Source organism: Parasteatoda tepidariorum, chromosome 1 (genome assembly GCF_043381705.1).
Source record: "Parasteatoda tepidariorum isolate YZ-2023 chromosome 1, CAS_Ptep_4.0, whole genome shotgun sequence".
Lineage (NCBI taxonomy): Eukaryota > Metazoa > Arthropoda > Arachnida > Araneae > Theridiidae > Parasteatoda > Parasteatoda tepidariorum.
This window is the reverse complement of record NC_092204.1, coordinates 17,692,666-17,711,333: the sequence shown is the minus strand read 5'-3', so window position 1 is coordinate 17,711,333 and position 18,668 is coordinate 17,692,666. Positions and strand designations below refer to the sequence as shown.

General features: G+C 28.3%; 1 protein-coding gene across 1 annotated transcript in view; it reads left to right on the top strand.

Annotated features, from left to right (window-relative positions):
• LOC107438279 (phospholipid-transporting ATPase VA) overlaps nt 1–18,668 on the top strand; it is a 119,700-nt gene that overhangs the window by 98,259 nt on the left and 2,773 nt on the right. Inside the window, exons 8-22 of the mRNA XM_016050515.3 lie at nt 74–344; nt 2,519–2,556; nt 3,660–3,845; nt 4,819–5,170; nt 6,040–6,204; nt 6,719–6,804; nt 7,683–7,913; nt 8,833–8,913; nt 9,802–10,104; nt 11,033–11,087; nt 11,998–12,200; nt 13,235–13,435; nt 14,726–14,806; nt 16,349–16,453; nt 17,928–18,127. Of these exons, the coding sequence (XP_015906001.1) occupies nt 74–344; nt 2,519–2,556; nt 3,660–3,845; nt 4,819–5,170; nt 6,040–6,204; nt 6,719–6,804; nt 7,683–7,913; nt 8,833–8,913; nt 9,802–10,104; nt 11,033–11,087; nt 11,998–12,200; nt 13,235–13,435; nt 14,726–14,806; nt 16,349–16,453; nt 17,928–18,127 (2,558 nt within the window). The remainder of the gene's footprint in view (nt 1–73; nt 345–2,518; nt 2,557–3,659; nt 3,846–4,818; nt 5,171–6,039; nt 6,205–6,718; nt 6,805–7,682; nt 7,914–8,832; nt 8,914–9,801; nt 10,105–11,032; nt 11,088–11,997; nt 12,201–13,234; nt 13,436–14,725; nt 14,807–16,348; nt 16,454–17,927; nt 18,128–18,668) is intronic.

Here is an 18,668-nt window from a genome sequence, read left to right as displayed (position 1 = left end):
TTTGCTCTTTTTTTAAATTTCATTTTAAACCTTTTTCCTAATTAAAATTATCCCTTGTTATGAATTTTTGCAGGTCATGATTCCTTTGTCACTGTACGTAACCATTGAAATTATTAAATTAGGCCAAGTGTACTTCATTCATCAAGACTCCAGTTTTTTTGACAAGGCCTCTGGCAAGAAATTGGAATGCAGGGCTCTGAATATAACCGAAGAGCTCGGACAAGTAGAATACGTTTTCTCAGACAAGACTGGCACTCTAACTGAAAATAATATGGTGTTTAAGAGGTGCACAATTAGTGGAGTTGATTATAGCCATGACAGAACCTTTCCTGCCAAATGTGATGGTATTCTTATTAAAATTCTTATCTAGAAAAAATTCACTTTAAAATGAGCTTTTGATTTTTGTTTTTACCATAGATTATTGACACTTAAGGTCTTGTAACATGAACTTTGACATCATATTTATTTTTGTCTGAATTTCAGTATATATAGAGATCTATAATGTAATATATAGCTCTAAAACTTGTAATATAGTTGTGAATTTGAACAGTAAATGCTCTGCAATTTATTATCTCTGCTATATATGTATTTGCACATGTTCATTTCCTTTTTATCTATTTATATTTTGAAATTAATTACTAAGAGGAAAAAAATAGAATCAACATGGATAATTTATCAAAATGCTCTGTTTAGTATCTATATGAAGTAACATTTTTCAGTTATGATTCCCCGAACGATGTGCATTCAGAGAATTGAATGGAATGCACACATGAATGCACATTCTGTTCAAGATGAAAATAAATTTAAAGACAAAAAAAAAAGAAATTGGAGAGTGGTTAAAATATTTAAATGGAATTGCAATCTTCTTTAGGCTCTAAGAAATAAAATCCATTTGTCTTTCTTTAATACTTGGGAGCTTTAATTTTATATATTTTTAAAAATTATCTTGTTTTAAAATCATCTTTGGGAAGTTATACTATTGTTCTATTTTTCATTATGTATTTCATTATAAAAATTTTGGTAAGTGGATAGGATATTTTTAGAATAAATTTACAACTTACGTTAGTATCTGGATTATTATCTACAAATAAATTTCAAATAGTAATACAGTCAAACCCCGCTATAATGAACACGGCTTATAGTGAACTCCCGGATATAGTGAACGAAATGCTCGGTCCCGTGCCTTGCTATACACGTATAATGTTATTTTTAGTGCATATAGTGAACCAAAAAAGTGAGGAAGTTGGATATAATGAACTTTTTTCTGTCTTCGACTGATTCCCCCCCCCCTTCGTTTTCTTTGTAATAATTTTGAAATTTCTACTTCAAAATAAATACATATACCGATTTTTAAAACCATCTATAGAAACTACTTTTATGTGCTCGAATGGCAGGTTAGACAGGTTTAAAAAGCGGAATAACAGAAATTCAGGAAAAATTATCTGAGAGTCTGGAAGTGTTTCCATATCTGATGTTGAGGATTGCTCATCAGCTAAAGATTACTAATTTTTTTCGTACGCAAGACGAAGAGTGATGAAAAATAACACATTTTTTGCTACTACATAATATTTTTTAGTCATTTATATGAATATAATGTAATAAAAGGGAGGAGTTTGGGAGCCATTAGTGAAATTGCCTGCGTAACGGATATAGTGAACTCCCGGTTATAGTGAACCAAAATTTCGGTCCCTTGAAGGTTCACTATAGCGGGTTTGACTGTATATATGTTACTGTGAATGACCAAAATTGGTGCTTGTTGACTTCCACCGGTGAATGTTGACAATCACATAGTCGCTTTGGCAAATGTCCGAAATATATACTAAGTCTAGTTAAGTGCCACAGCCCAGTATACATTTGCCCTTTATGCCCTACATCAATGTTTTTTAAGGTCAAATGCCACTGCTCAGTTTGCATTTAACCGGTTCTCCAAACACTGATGTTTCTCCTAATCTATCCTCAGCAGATATTAAAATAGCAAATAAATATAATAATATCAATGAATAAATTAATATCAAATCAGATATAACAAATATTTCAGACATTCACTAAAGCGGCAATGTAATTATTGACATTTACCCGTGAAAGTCGACATTCTCATGACTTTGATCATTCATGGTGAACATATACATAGGTTATTGCATTATTCTTATCAATACACTGCATAAAAGTAGTAAACGAAATAAATATCTCAAGATGTCCTATAAAAAATAATTGAGAGTGAAAAAAAGAATTTCTCAAGTATTTCTAAAAAATTTTGATTTCTTATCGTCCTTTTTCCTTATGAGCATTTTCAAGTTATAATGATTAATACAAGAAGATTATTCCATTTTAATGAACTGTCATCTGTATTTTGTCATAAATTATAATTTTTTGTTCATTATTTAAAAGTACTGTTTTCTGGAATATTTTTTCTTTACCATTATTTTATGTTCTGATTTTTTTTCTGAAACCAGAGCTAAAATACTTCTTTGTATGTGTTTATTTTTAGGGAGTATTACATTTATTTTTCTTTACTTAGGAGATGCTGCCAGTCCTGCTTGTGATTCTGATGAAAAAGTTAGTTTATCATACCTTTTTTTCTTGAGGAATAAATTATATTAGCTTTCTATTTGATTCTTTTAAATTATGTACTATGAAGGTGTATCATAAAAATATTGCATTGTCAAATAGAAAAAAATTTAATGCACACAACAGTGTTTGTGCTTTGACAGAACTTTAATATTTTGATAATTTAATAATTAAAAATAAAGATGCCAATTATGTGTATTATTGTTAACGTTGTTGTCATTTATGCAAAATTTCTCCCTTGTTTACCTCCTTGAAAAAAAGATAAATTACTTTTCAAATCATATATTTTAATTGATTTTTCTCAAATAAGCAAGAAAACTTTTGATATATTTTATTTGTAAATTATAGAATTGAATTTTATTTGATTCTAATCAAACAGTTGGAAAGTTTTCAAAAGTGGATCGCTTATTTATCTAAATAATGTGAGTTTTATTTCTAAATATGTAATATTTTGATAGTGTTAAAATAGTTTTCCCCATTGTTCTTTGGATCTTTGTTCTTTTTTATAAAAAGTAATATTTTTGTGTAGTTAGAACAAAAGATGAACTTGAGCTCACTTTTGAAAGTCTGAGCAAAGGGATCTATAGGAACTTTTGAGACCTATTTCATCCTGAGATTCAATGTGTCTTATAAGAATTTGTATCATGTTGTTAAATCTAAGTTATTTCTACAAAGTTTTTAAAAAAAATTATTTTAAATGCATATACCAAATAGATTTATATATAATAGTGATATAATGATAATAGATTATAAATGTAACCAAACATTTCTTTCTGCATATAAGCCTCTCTAATTGGAATACTTGGCTTTACCTACAGAACTAAAATTTAAATAGTACTAAAAACTACTTTGATGTATCAGGCATAGAACCATATACACAATAATTGGTAGTGAGCTAGTAAAATTTAAATTTTTATTTTCTGCATGGGTTATAAATGAATTCTTGGTCTTCTAACACAAACAGTGTAATCAGTTGTGATAAATTTTAAATTATTTAAATTTGAAAGATTTTATAGTTGTTTTTAAATTATTGTTTAGTCATCTTGTGGTTTAACTAGCCCTCTTATGTTATTTGTTTCTTTTACCTTTAGGGTGATCTTGTTTTGAATCCTAGTCTTGTAGAAGAATTATCTGAAATGGAAATTCAACTGCATGTCAACTCATCCACAACAGAAATCACCCATTTGTCTACACATTCCCAACGAATACAGGATTTTTTCCTACTCTTAGCTCTTTGCAATACAGTTGTTGTTGCAAAATATCCTCACAAAGATCAAGTAAGTTAGATTATTAGTTAAGTACTCTTAATGAACATAAAACATGTTTCTTTTTATAATTTAATAAAACTGCATTATCCCTAAATTTTGGACATCAGTGTATTTGTAATATGCTGATGTGCAAAATCATTGAGCTTTGCAACAGTACAATTATAGCATTTAGTATTGCAGCAGCAACGTAAAAAAAACTCTGCATAAGCTTTAAACAAAAGTATCATTTGTGCTGTTGCAAAATTTGTACAGTTTATATATATATAAAGCATAAGATAATAGCTTTATTTACCTTGCATAGAGTGTATCTTTTTCTTTAAAATATCTCTAGTAATATCAATAAGAAGCCATATGTTTCAATAAGACTTTCCTTTTTATATTTTCATTAAAAAATTGCTTAACTTATGACTGTCATAAAACTTTTTTTAATATGATTATTATAAAAAAATGTTTTTTTCTTAATTTCTTAGCACCATGTTTCTTTCAACACTGAGAAAAGGGATTTTTTCATTGTTTATTAGCAGGCATTTAAAAAGAAGCAAGTATTAGTTCAATAAAAAAAAATATTTACTTCTAAAAACTAAATTTTGGCATGCTATCTTATTGGGCCAAAATTAACTCTTTTCAAATTAAATTCAATATAGGCCTAATTACTGGATAGTTATTATCATTGACATGAGTTTTTTTTCTTACACTCGGAATTGAAGTTTGAATTGTAACTATGTTAGATCAGTTCCTTTCCTGCATTGACTTTAGTCTTGACTTAAAATATTCCCTGTAGGCGTCATCCCTTTTTTTCCACACTTACTCAACTTGTTTAATTGGTTGAAACTACTGTACTCAGATTTGCTTGAGAAGGGTATAAAATTGTTACCTCCTTGTTTGGGATTACTTTTTCAAAAACTTTTTTTGTTTAAAAATTGACTAAAAATGGATTGTATTTACAACTCTCATTAATTCAAGTTTTAACCTCCTTCCTTAGATGAATTCCAGTGGTTTGTTTCTAAATCACGCCACTCCCATTGCAAATAGAATGTTGAGGGGTTCTGCAGATGGATGGGAGAATTCTAATGATAAATACGCCCATCTCTTGAGTGAAGCAAGTACGCCAGCCAGCTCTACTACTTCAACACCTATCAAGAGACCTCGCAATCTTACTCTTCCTTTACACCTAGGTTTAGGGCACTGCACAACACCCACACCTTCCCCTTTAGAATTCAGACCAATATATGAAGCTGAAAGTCCTGATGAAATAGCACTGGTAGAAACGGCTTTCAGCTATAACTGTCGGCTTTTACGACGGACACCTGAGTCAGTAACAGTTGCCTTGCCAGGTACTTTAAGAGATCCTTTCTTTTTGTTAACTTTATTTTAATTATTGATCTATCTGTACCATTATTTTCTAATAGTTTATTGTCATTAAAATCAAACAATTTGTGTCAAATTAAATTACTATAACAATTTTTTTTTTTAAAAAAAAGCATAATCAGTTTTATTTATCATTTTCTTTGTCAAGAAAATGTAGGGTTTCAGACTTCCTAATAATACTATACTAATTATGCATATGTTTATATTATGAGTGTTGGGAACAGTTCTTTCTCAAAGGAAAATAAAAGGGGTGTAGTTTGAGATATTTAAACTAAAAGCAAAGAAGCAAAGCTTTATTTTTAAACTACACTTACTATCTTGCTCAAAATAATTGCCTGGACTCTTATATTCAAAAAATTCTGAATTATTATATTCAAAAAATTCTGAAACTTTTTGAAATATTGGTTCTTTAAAAAGTTTGTTTCCTTAACAAAGATTACTGAAATTGGTAAGCAATTCTCAATTTTTACTCATATTATTCATAGCAAAACTCGATTTTACATTATGACAGACTCTTGAAAGAAGAGCATGATCATCTTTTTAAATAATTGGGTCAATTCTACCAAACTCTACCTGTGTTGACGCTAAGATTTTGGTGTTCATACTTAATTTTATTTACAAATGTTTTAGAATGAAATATACCATAGACCTTGTTTTATTCAAAAGCATATAACACCAAATTTGAATGCTTCGATGGATGTTATTTGCATCTCCCATAAAATTTCTGAAAATATGTTGAAATAGTTTTGAAACTAAAAACCTCATAGGCTTAAAACTGAATGACTTTATAAATTACACTTTCGATAAATATGTTGATAACTTTTATGTCATCTAGGTGAAGGCCTTATTGAGTTCAAATTGTTGCATGTTCTTCCATTTGATGCGACTCGTAAGAGGATGTCAGTCATTATACAGCATCCGATCACTGGTGAAAAAATTCTTCTCTGCAAGGGAGCTGACTCTGCCATTTTGTCACACCTAGCACCTAGTCAAAGTAAAAGTATGTTATTACCACCTGTAACTTGCAGTCCTTATTTTCCTTCTAAGTATTTTTATAGTCTTTATATTTGATCTTATGAAGTCAGTAGTAAAAATGATCTAACTCAACTCTGGGCATTAGTCTGCATAAAAAATTTTAATTTTCTTTGTCTATGTAAAATTTTTCAGTCAATTCTAGGAAAGTACAGTTTTTTTCATTCTTTTATACAATCCTCTTACCCCCATTGCAGCAATCTGTTCGTTATAATGGCTTATGTAGTGAGTTCTGTTTGCTATTTCATTGATGCAATGTTATTTTAATTCCCATTTGGATTTTACAAAATGAACAATCCATTTCAATATAGGGACGGAACTTAGTTTCATTTTCCCCCCTTTCGTTTCAATTGAAATAAATTGTATAATGAAAATGTTGATTAGTAAATAGTCACATCACAGTGTTTTATTTTTATAATTGATCAAATATCATTAAAAATTTGAATTAAACAAATTTTTTAAATGAAATATTTTTATTACAGCTATTAGGAACATGATATTTAAAACAGAGCAACATTTAAACAATTATTCAAGAAAAGGCCTTCGGGTTTTATGCATGGCTAAGAAAGTAAGTATTTTATAAATAGGATACTTCTATAATATCCATATTGTATTTTATTACAGAGCAGGTGCTTTATAGCACCTGCTCTTGTATTGTTTTAACTTGAAGCTTTATATATATTTTATGAAGCAGTATTTTATTTTGTTTAATTTTCTTATCTCTTTGTTTATCTTCCTGCTGTCCATAACTTTTAGGCAGATAGTTAACTTTAAACCTTTCAAAATGCTTTAATTCGTTTGCCTAAGAATTTTTTATTAAGTAACGCTGTACACTTTTGAATTATTCGATTATTATAAAAATAATTGAGTTGTTGAGTAGTAGTAATAGTACTTCGTTTACGTTGTACTAGAGCTGCCCAATGGGTAATTGACAATCTTGGAAGCATCCCTGAGAATGACTCAAAAGCATGCCATCACGATTTTGATCCTCTGTAAAGGGAATAACTCTACCGCTTGGGTTACTTGCACGCAAAGTTGAGCACTTCGTGGTAGAACAGTTTAAGGAGGACCAATATTGCATACCTTCAGTCCCTCATGAAAGTGGTCATCTCCTCACACACTGATCGCCAGCCAGTGTGTGGGTGGATGACCACTGACTTTGGTGATCTGCTGAGAACCATATATTACAATCTGTCCTTCTTGGGATGGACGGTTAGTTTAATAGAAGAAGAATAGAACAAGTTCAACATAATTAGATTCCAACCATTTAGACCATGAGAAGTACTTAGATGGTTTGTTTGTAATTTTTCATAATTAACAAGTAAACAATTAAAAATTATTCAAAAAGCTAGATTTAATGGAAATTAATTTTCTACCTAATGGTTCTAAATGTTTGAAATTTGTTAAATTGATTTTATTTTAATGATTGATCCTTGTCTGCTCTAGATAATATCTCCTGAAGAGTATAAAGTGTGGCTTCCTTGCCATTTAGCTGCTGAACTTTGTATTGAAGATAAAGATAAGAAACTGTATCAGTCTGCATGCAACATAGAGAGGAATCTTGAACTACTGGGTGCTACTGGTATTGAGGACAAGCTGCAGGATGGTGTACCTCAAACCATCAGTTCCCTCAGGGCTGCTGGAATTGTAGTCTGGGTACTAACCGGTGATAAGCAGGTATGTCTATTAACCAAACCCATGGGTTATTTTGATTAATAATTAGGTATGCCTAAAACTTAATTTAAGCTGAAATGTATATTATAGAAATCTTTTTTTTTACCTAAAAATTTCTATTTTTAATGTTTTAAATATTAACTTTTTATGTTTATAATTTAACTGTACTTAACGATAGTAGTTGAAGACCATAATTTTTATTTTTTGAAAGTTGAACAAAAAATTATAATCGTTTTTATTTCAACTTGTGTACTTGTAGAGATGAAAAGTGTTGCAAATGTCTAAAGGGCTTTTAGATTTACTTCTAATTTTATTGTGAATAAGTAAAATTACGAACGTCTAAAAGTTCCAGAAAAATTCAAACCCTTTGTATGACTAAAGGTTGATAAAAAAATAACAAGTATTGGAAACAACAAAAGAATTTTATGTTCCTTCTACGGTATATTTGCATATTGTACAAACTTTGCTTATCTAGAATTGTCCCTCTGTCTAATTCCATTTAAAATCTAGAGTAATATTTAAAAAGTTAATTTCTGTGACTGAATTACATAAAGATTTTTAATCTAATTATTTTTCTTTTTATAATTTTTTTTAAAATCTGTTTTATAACTTTTGTACTTAATATGTGTTTGTTATGAATTGATTTAGAACGTTAAATTTTGACACACTACGACATTAAACCAGTATTTTAAGAAGTAGTAAATGTTTAACTAAAACAATATTTATGGAGAAATCTTCAGAGAAAGACATTGGCCCGCATTGGGCTGTCTGGCCTACTATAATGATGATGAAAGCAATATTTAGTTGTAGCAATGATAGAACTGGTATTTTTATTAATGACCACATTTAATATTATTTTATTTGATTCTCTTAGTTATTCTTTTTTGTGTGGAGTATTTAAATTAGTATTTTTTAATTTCAGGAAACAGCTGTAAATATTGCTTATTCTTGCAAACTCTTTTCTTCTGATATGGAGGTTTTAACACTAAATGCTAGATCTAAGGTTTGTTATGGTTTTTGGGTATTTGCTTTTCTTATTTTATTTTAGTACTAAATTGTTTTTAAGTGCATGCTTAAAATCTGCAGATAAATGATAATAAGTGACATTTAAATAAATTGTTGAAAATATATCCTGTTTTGCTTTCAAAACTGAACCATAAACAAATTTTTCTTTAATGGATAGTTTAGAGTTCTAAAAATGTTTTAGACTAAAATGGTTTCCTTAAAAAAATTTTATTTATTTTCTTCTCCTAACATTTCTTTTTTTATAAACTTAACGCTTTTATGAGTAAATTGTGTATAATTTAAAATACGGAAACTTCTAAAAAAAGCTCGAGATATCTGGCTATAGACAACAAATACAAGCTATAGATAGAATTAGGTACTTGCACTTCAATAAGATCACGAATACCCACACACATAACCTATGATGGCAGCACCAGCTGATCATTTATAAGCAAAATGGTGTGTTAGAGTTGAGCTAAGTTTCTCCTTATAAGTTAGAATTTTAATTAGCGTGAAGTTAATTTAATACTACACCATATCGTACATCAAATTTGTAGAAATATAATTCTTTCTTGTCTACGTCTTTTACTAAGCTTAGATTAATTATTTGTTTATGCATTTAATTGTAACCATGATATTTTTATTTTGTGTACTTGGGGACTTCGATACTTAATTAGATTGTTTATGTTCTACGTGCCTTCACGCTTGTCTTTGTACTAAATACGAAATATTCAGTGAAAGGATTGAAATCTGTTTGAAAGAATCTTTGTGAAAGAATATAAAATGTGTTACTTGACGGGCTTGGTATACTCAAAATAGAGTGAAAAGAACAGTTGTGTATGTAAACAAATGCCACGTTTATTTATTCATTTATTTTGATTTTCAGGAAGCTGCAGAAGACACATTGGAATTCTATTTAGATCAAATCAAGAAAGACATAGTGACTCAAGAGGGTTGCACTTACGACCCATCCTTAAATTCTAGTGCCTCTGGTAGTGCTCTGAGGCATTTTTTCTTCACTCCAAGATTATCAGTTGCCTCTGTGCACCAAGACAAGAGGCGGCGTGCTCTAGTCATTGATGGCCGTACACTCTCGTACGTCCTAGATAAGCCACTTGATAAGCTATTCCTTAGCCTTGCACAACACTGCACTTCTGTGCTATGCTGCCGAGCAACGCCACTGCAAAAGGTATCAAACTTGGACTCTGTAGAAATAGAAAGTAACTTATATTTTAATTACTTTGGACAGTGGCTCCTAAAATTCTATGAATAGTGGAACTAAAGTAGTGATAACAAATCTTACAAACTCAGCATGCCAAATTTCTGAAAATATTTTACATTACTCTGTTGCGGTGTCAATAAAAAATAGTCATAATTTTTTTATATTTTCAACATAGTAAATAAAAAAACAATGTATGATTTTCATACTTATTTTAAGTATTTAAATGGTTTTTTATCTAGAAAGTATACCGTAAACATATGTATAAAATGAGCAAAAACTGAAAATAATGTACATTTTGCAAAAAATACTTATGAAAAAAATAGTTTTAATTTTTTTAATGTTGAAAGCATGCAAAATGTGTGCACATATCTTTTGCCAAAGATTCTGTGGTTCTTTGATTGTCTGTGATGAAAGGCTTTCTTAAATCAATTAGTTTTTTATTAATTTCTTTTCTCTTTACATATAAACTGTTCTCTTGAGTATTTTTGCATTAAAATTTTTTTGTTGATGTATTTCATTTGAAATGCTTTTTCTATGTTCATATTTATGAGGGTCTTTATAATAACTGCATTCCTTGAAAGATGAAATTATTGTTAGAAAACTTCATAAATACCGATTATTGTTCTAATATTTTTCGAATCATCTTCACCCTAAACTTTGGTACTTCTGTTTAATATGTATGGTTCAGTTATTGAAAATTATTCTTTTTTTATTTACTGTTATATTTGTTTAGGCTTAAATATTATAATAACCAAACCATTAGTGCTGCTGTTTTTTTTTTTTTTTTTTTTTTTTTTTTTTTTTTTTTTTTTTTTTTTTTTTTTTTNAATTTGAAAAATTTTCTGTAGAAATTAAGACCAATACTAAAACAAAATTTCCTATTTCTATCTTCTAGGCATACATAGTCAGCTTAGTCAAAGAAACTTTAGATGTGTTGACTCTTGCCGTAGGTATGTATTTTACTTTACTATCTCTATTTAAATGAATACATTGACTTTTTTTTTGGAAAACATTTACAGAATCTGAGTAATATTTTTTGATACATAGTTCCTTGATTCAATTTGGTTCTGTATAAATAGCACCTCCTCCTTCTGTAATTAGTACTTTTTGGGAAGAGTTCATGTTGACAGAAATATAAAAGTAGCTTTTGGAATATTATAGCATCACAATTCTTTCTTTATTTCTAGAACCTAAACTCATTTAGATTAAAGCAAAAAAAAAAAAAGCATAAATCAAGCTCAAATGAAAGTACTTAAATGGACATACTATAGTTTCAGTTCTATAAACAAGTACCTTCCTCAGTGTCAAAGCGTTGAACCTATGATTGTTTTTCATGCTTTGACACTGAGAAAGGTTCTTATTTATAGAACTGAAACTATAGTAGTATGTCCATTTAAGTACTTTCATATGTGCTGTATGCACGTTTTTTGCTTTTGTCTATATAACACAAAATATACCTTATCCTTTGTTGGCTAAACTCAGTTTTATTATTTTGGTTCACAAAAGTTAAATTAAAGTATTATGCATGATATTTATTTGTAACATGTGTGGTTTTACTCTGAAATTCCAGAAAATGAAAAGAAAAAAAAACTTTACTGATACGTATATAAATGTTATTTTGAGAACTGCTGATAAATTTTTAATCTAAATGTAAATAAGCTTCTATAGTTAATTTAACTGTAGCTATTGTAATAATTATTGACTATAAATGTGTTAAAACATTTTCGGTTCATTTACGCCTGCTCATTAGTTATAATGTAATTTCTTAGTGTGTAAGAAACCAACTACTGTGTGTTGTTCACCACATATATTTTTTCATTTGTGTTTAGAATTAAGTAGAATTTGTTATGATGTTTTAAGGTGATGGTGCCAATGATGTGAGCATGATTCAAACGGCAGATGTTGGTGTTGGAGTGAGTGGTAAAGAAGGCATGCAAGCTGTTATGGCAAGTGACTTCACAATTGTACGTTTCAAGCATTTGGAACGCCTCTTACTAGTCCATGGTCACTGGTGCTATGATCGTTTAGCGAGGACCATTTTGTACTTTTTTTACAAAAATTCTGTGAGTTCTTATCATTATTTTTCTTCAATTATAAAATCTTAATTCTATTTTATTTTTATACCAAAATATCTGCAACTTTGATATAATTTCCATGATTTATACTTCTATAAAAGAGATATCTTTTGACGTTCTAGAGTTGAACCAAATTTTAAATATGATTGGTATTAACTACAGTAGGGAACCGATTATCCGGAAAGATCGGGACCATCGCTATTCCGGATAACTGATTTTTCCGGTTTTCTGAATTGCTACAAAAAGACGTTTTTTTTATTGTTAAACCTGACTAAAAAAAAATATTTGGTAATAATCTTAAAAAGAAGAAAAAACGTTGACACTAATGATTATTTCCAAAATGATTGTAACAGCTTTCAAAAAAGAAAGAAAAATCCTAAAATTTTATGAGGAAAAAAGATTATTTTTTTTTTAAATGGCGGGAAGATTTATCGAATTTCGTTCCGGTTTTTTTGTTTTCCGGTTTTCTGAATTCCGGATAACGGGTTCCGTACTGTACTATGTTTTACTTCTTAACAGTTAATTTTCAATTCTTCATAATTTAATGAACGTCAAATATTTGTATTATATTAGGGGCCCTAACTTTGCTTGTTTCACTTGGAACAATTTATGTTCTTGCGCATTTATGCTTAATGAATAATATTCAAAATAGAATAAACTTGTTTGATCTTAAAAAAGGCCTATTTTTAAAAAAGGAATCATGAAAGCTTCTTCCCTGCTATGTTTCACTCTCTCATTCTGTGTTTCGACACTGATGAGAGTTTTTCCTTATTGAACCGAAAATGTAATATTTATATTTATGTGGCGTTAATTGTGCTCTGTTTGCATTGTTTAGATTTATTAGCGTGTAACACAAAGTTTTCTTTTGTTTGTATTAATATCTAAGTTAAATTTCTTTAATGCATTAAAATGCCATTTAACAAATTCTTTCACTAAGTTTTTTAATTATATGCTTGTTTGTGAATTTCATATTTTGCTGCTTCCCCCTGTTTTGTAACTTTAAAGTTTTTTCTATTTTGCAGACATTCATATTTATCATTTGTTGGTACCAATGGTACTGTGGGTTTAGTGCCAACGTCATGATCGACCAAATATATCTCATGCTGTACAATGTCATGTTCACCTCACTGCCCCCTCTCGCACTGGGTATCCTAGACAAAGACTGCCCAGACCATCTGCTGCTCAAGTATCCTGTTCTCTATCGTCAAGGACGAAAAGGAGAAGTATGCATTCTTTTGCTTGTCTTTTCTTTTCATCCAATTTAGTTTTTAACTCTCTTCTGTGCATTCAATTTTTCAGTTTTTGCCCTGGCTCCTTCACTGGATAGTGAGCAGGTTTCCTTGTATGTTACAATGATAGGGGGGGGGGGTCACTCAGACTTGTCTAAATATGTTACTGTTAAAAGGTTAATGCTCATTAACATTTTGGAATACTTAAAACCAAATATTTCTTATATTTATTTTCATTTTTTTTATAATACTTATACGTTTTTGAAAATAATAAAACTTCATACTAATTGTTGAAGTTCTAAAGCAAAAATAACATGCATAACATAAAATGTTAAACATATCAACATAAAATGTTAAAAATAATAATTTCTATCTATCTTAATATTTTTTAAAGCTTCCAAAATCTTCTGGCAAGATAAATATGGGACTTTTTAATGATGTAACCTTTTTTTTTTGTTCTTAATAAATGCTAGCAAATTCCAGATCAAAATCTTTTCCCTTTTTTTTCTTGAAAAAAGGCTAAATTAGTTTAAAAGAACAACTTAAGTAAATGGTTAATGAAAAAAAAATGATAAAGCTCTAAGAAATGAAGAACTGTTACATTTTCTAGAATTTCTATGTCTAATAATTCTTCTGTATACTGTTTAAGTTCACAATTCAAGAAATAAATTGCCACACACCACTTTCCACTTGGTTAATTACATACATTAGACTTGAGTCATTAATCTTAAATTATTGGAATTTGATTTCTGATTGTGCATTGAGGGATTCTGATATAAAATCCTGCATAATCCTTGATGCAAAAGTAAACAACAAGGTTTTGAAGATTGCCTTTTTGCAATTAATTATGCATATTTACATCGTTTATAAATAGATTTCACAAGGTCGAAAAAACTAACACAGTTTCATCCCTGCTGATCATGAGACATTGTACTATGGGTACAGTAAAACTTTGGTTTTTCATGGGGAACTAAAAATTTTCCCACAAGAGTTTTTAAATTTCTAATAATTTTGAGTAGATTTCTTTTCATAAGAAATCTGCTCAATCTTGTAGATTGATTGTAACAGCGGATGTAGGTACAATTTACAAAATTATGAAATAGTTAGCTGATAAGTAAAAAAAATATCTCTAAATTGTTGGATTACCTGAATTATTAATTCATTTTATTGTATCATTTATAAATTCATATAATTCATTGCTTTTTAATAATTCATTAGTTATTGCCTGTCATTATTCTTTTTGTTATACAATACATATTTTCTAACTCAATATTTTGTTTACAGGTTCACACAAAGTACTCATTTTGGGTGAATATGTTAGATGCTATTTATCAGAGTATTGCAACTTTCTTCATTCCTTATATGGTACTAAAATAATGCATTTGCCATTTGTTTTACATAATTTCTTTAAATTTTATGTATTTTTACATTAACACTTTACATCAAAATAGTATTTAGCCGTTTATTTTATTGCTGCATATAAAAATATTTTGGAAAAATGTCTATAATAGCAATAACTCATTAGATTAATATTTAAATTTATTTTAGCACTCTTTCCATCTTTTATATTTCAGAAACAATTCCATTATTTCTAAAAGTTATTTATGGGGGATTTTCTAAATACGTTCAATTTCAGTTTAATTTTAATCAAATATTTTAGTTAATTATTTTTTTTAAATACAGAATAATCGCTGTTACTTTACATTTTTGAAATTGAGATCTGAAATTTGCTTTGTATTTGTGCTTTTTAAAAAAAAATTCATATTTATATTTTTTATCTCAAAAAATTGACTTGATTGAAATGAAGTCCATTCTGGGAAACCTAAATATTTTTTAATGAATTTAAAAAAAATTATTAAATATGTGACCACATTCCATTATTTCTTTTATTTATGGGAGATTTTCTAAATAGATTCAATTTCAGTTTAATTTTAATCAAATATTTTAGTTATTTTTTTTAAATACAGAATAATCGCTGTTACTTTACATTTTTGAAATTGAGATCTGAAATTTGTTTTGTATTTGTGCTTTTAAAAAAAAAATTCATATTTATATTTTTTATCTCAAAAAATAAACTTTTTGACTTGATTGAAATGAAGTCCATTCTGGGAAACCTAAATATTTTTTAATGAATTAAAAAAAATTCTTAAATATGTGACCACATTTCATTATTTCTTTTATTTATGGGAGATTTTCTAAATAGGTCCAATTTCAGTTTAATTTTAATAAATATTTTAGTTAAATTTTTTTAAAATACTAGTTATAATATGTCTTATGTTTGCTAAACTCAAATTTCTTTATTTTAGAAATATATTAATCAATTCAAAAATGAATTTTTGCCCTCCAAAATTTAAAAATTCTGAATGAAACTTTTTGGTGCTTGATCAATAGTTAAGTATCTGTTTGAGCAATTTTGATAACTAAAAATATTTAGAAAAACTATCTTTCATTTGGATAATTTGTTATGTTTTGTAACACTTCGTTTTTTTTAAATTCAATTTTTGATTTTAACTAATTATTCTTTTGATTCCTCTGATGATTCTAAATTTATACTTAAATCAAATAATCATAAATAATAGTTTTTGAAGACTAAAAATATTTCAAAAAACTTTCCTTCATATGGATAAGTTGTTATGTTTTGTAACAATTGTTTTTTTAAAATTCAAATTTTGATTTTGATTAATTATCCTTTTGATTTCTCAGATGAAATTAAATTTATGCTTAAATCAAATAAGCTAAACTTTCTTTGATTATCATAATTAATAGTTTTTAAGATTTAGACTCGTGTCTTAAGGGTTTTGTTAATCCATCTTATTTCTCTGTAAAAATGTTAAAAGAAATTATTAAAAATTTGCTTTTTCCACATTATAAACAATTTCTAAACACGTTGCTTTTTTCTGAATACAGGCGTATTATGACTCTGATGTTGGAATTTGGGAATTTGGAACCACCATCTGCACTGCTTGTGTTATTGGGCAGTTATTGCATTTAGGTATAGAAACTAGATCGTGGGTAAGTATAACAATAATTAATTGCATTTTGAAAAAAGAAACATCATTAGTAAAATTTAAAAATATCTAACACTGGAATTAAAATGTTTTTGTTCATAATATTTGCAGTTTTAACATTTTAACTTATTGCCTATTGGTTACTCATTGATTGTTAGTTGTCAAATGCGTTTGGAACTTTCTTCCACTCCAATAACATTTAAAAACTTTCTGTTAGTACCTTCGTCTAATGATATGTGAGCAAAATCTGAAGATATGGCGAATAAATTAATACATATAGAAATAATAATATGAATATACATAAATAATTAATATATAATTCTATTGTTGTATAGATAAATAGGAATAATGTAAGAACTTTCCTTGGGAAGTTTTAATTTTTTCAAAAATTGTCACTCATAATCCTTTTTTTTAAGTTGGATATTTTCATCGTTTAAAATTCATTTAATCATTTTTAATCTAGAGTAATTTACCACTATAGATTTAAGAAAAAAAACAGTTGAATTTTTTATGTTTATAATACATAATGTAAATTTATTTTATTATAATGACTAGAAATAGTTTGCCTAAATAAGATAAATGTTAACAATGAAATCATGTTATGATACATATTTACTAATTACCTATCCTCAAAAGATGACATTTGGCCATAATAATTGTCTATATCTTTAAATAAAATTCGTTGCCTTTCGTTGCAATTCGTTGCCTTTTACCATACATACAATTGTGAATTCTCTATGGAAAATATAATGACTAGAATATATATATATATATATATATNAATATATATATCATTGAAACTGCATTTTAAGTTAAAAACTCCCGCCATATGGTTTTTTTAATCTCAAACTATCATTTTGCAAAGTGCAGCATACTCTTGATATCTCAAAGTTAAAGAGACGGTAAAAAACTTTCCAGATAGCGAGTTTTTGAGATAGCAGGTTCAGAACTAAATATGTTCTAAAAAGTAGAAAAATATACTCTAAAATATTATTCTTTAAAGTAGAGTAATGAAACAGAAGAATAACTACTAATAAATACGTATATAATTATAGTTGATTAAGTCTAAATACAACCATTATTATTTTATTTTTAAAAGTGGGACAGAAATTATTATGCATGAAACTGAAAAAAAAATGGTTTACAATAAACTTACAATGCGGTTTTTCTGAAAAAATTTATTTTCTATTTCGAAGAAAATTCTACGTAACAAGGTTTTAAGAAGAAACCCTTCAACATTGGAATTCAGATTAACATTAGGTGGATATATAATTCCAAGGGAAAAAATAATTTTTTGACACAACAAGGTTTTCAAGGTATCGAAGTTGGAGATATCGAGAATATACTGTATAAACTTGTATTAAACTTTTGCACACAGCTAATAAGTTACCCATTTGTAACTAGTGGTTGTATTTCTTGCATGTAAGTTGTAAAGTGTATGGCATTTTTGTTAAAAATATTTTTATTTTTTATTCCAGACCCTTCTCCATCTGGTGTCACTGACGATCAGCTTCTTTTTGTATTTCGGTTTTGCTCTCATCTACAATTATATTCCCGCCATGAGTGCCGGTAAGGAAGGACTGCAGAATCCTTACTGGGTCATATACCATGCAATATGCTCATCTGGTATATTTTGGTTCTGCATTATACTGGCACCTTTGCTCTCTGTTCTACCAAGGTGTGTTTTCCTTTTTTTGCGTGTTCATGAATATCATGAAAAGTCCAACTATTATCCAGTATTTTTTTATAGCTTTCCTTATTATATATTTAAAAAATCTTGGTGAAAAATAGAAAAAAACATGCCAAAATTGTATCTCATGGCCAACAAAACATTTTTGGACTTCATATTTCATTGTGAATATATTTTCTCTCCAGAAAAGTTTATCTCCCCAAATTTTTTTTATCTATAAATCTCTCATTAGGCTAGTCCTAATGCTTGGTTCAGAAACCTGTTCTAACTAAAAATAGAGAACACGAAATAACAGTTTTTGAAAGAAAGGTTCTCAAAAGCATTGTTGGTGGCATAAAAAAAAATAGCTTTTGACGAACGTGTTTTAACTCAGAAATATAAGGAGTTTTTAAAGAGCTCTTTAAAATTTTACTACTCTTTCATTATTAAAATTGAAATAATGAGCTAGCTGCTCATATGACCAGAATAAATGAAAAAGATCCAGTAAAGAAATTTTTGTATCGGTGCCCTTCACTTGAAAAAGAATAAG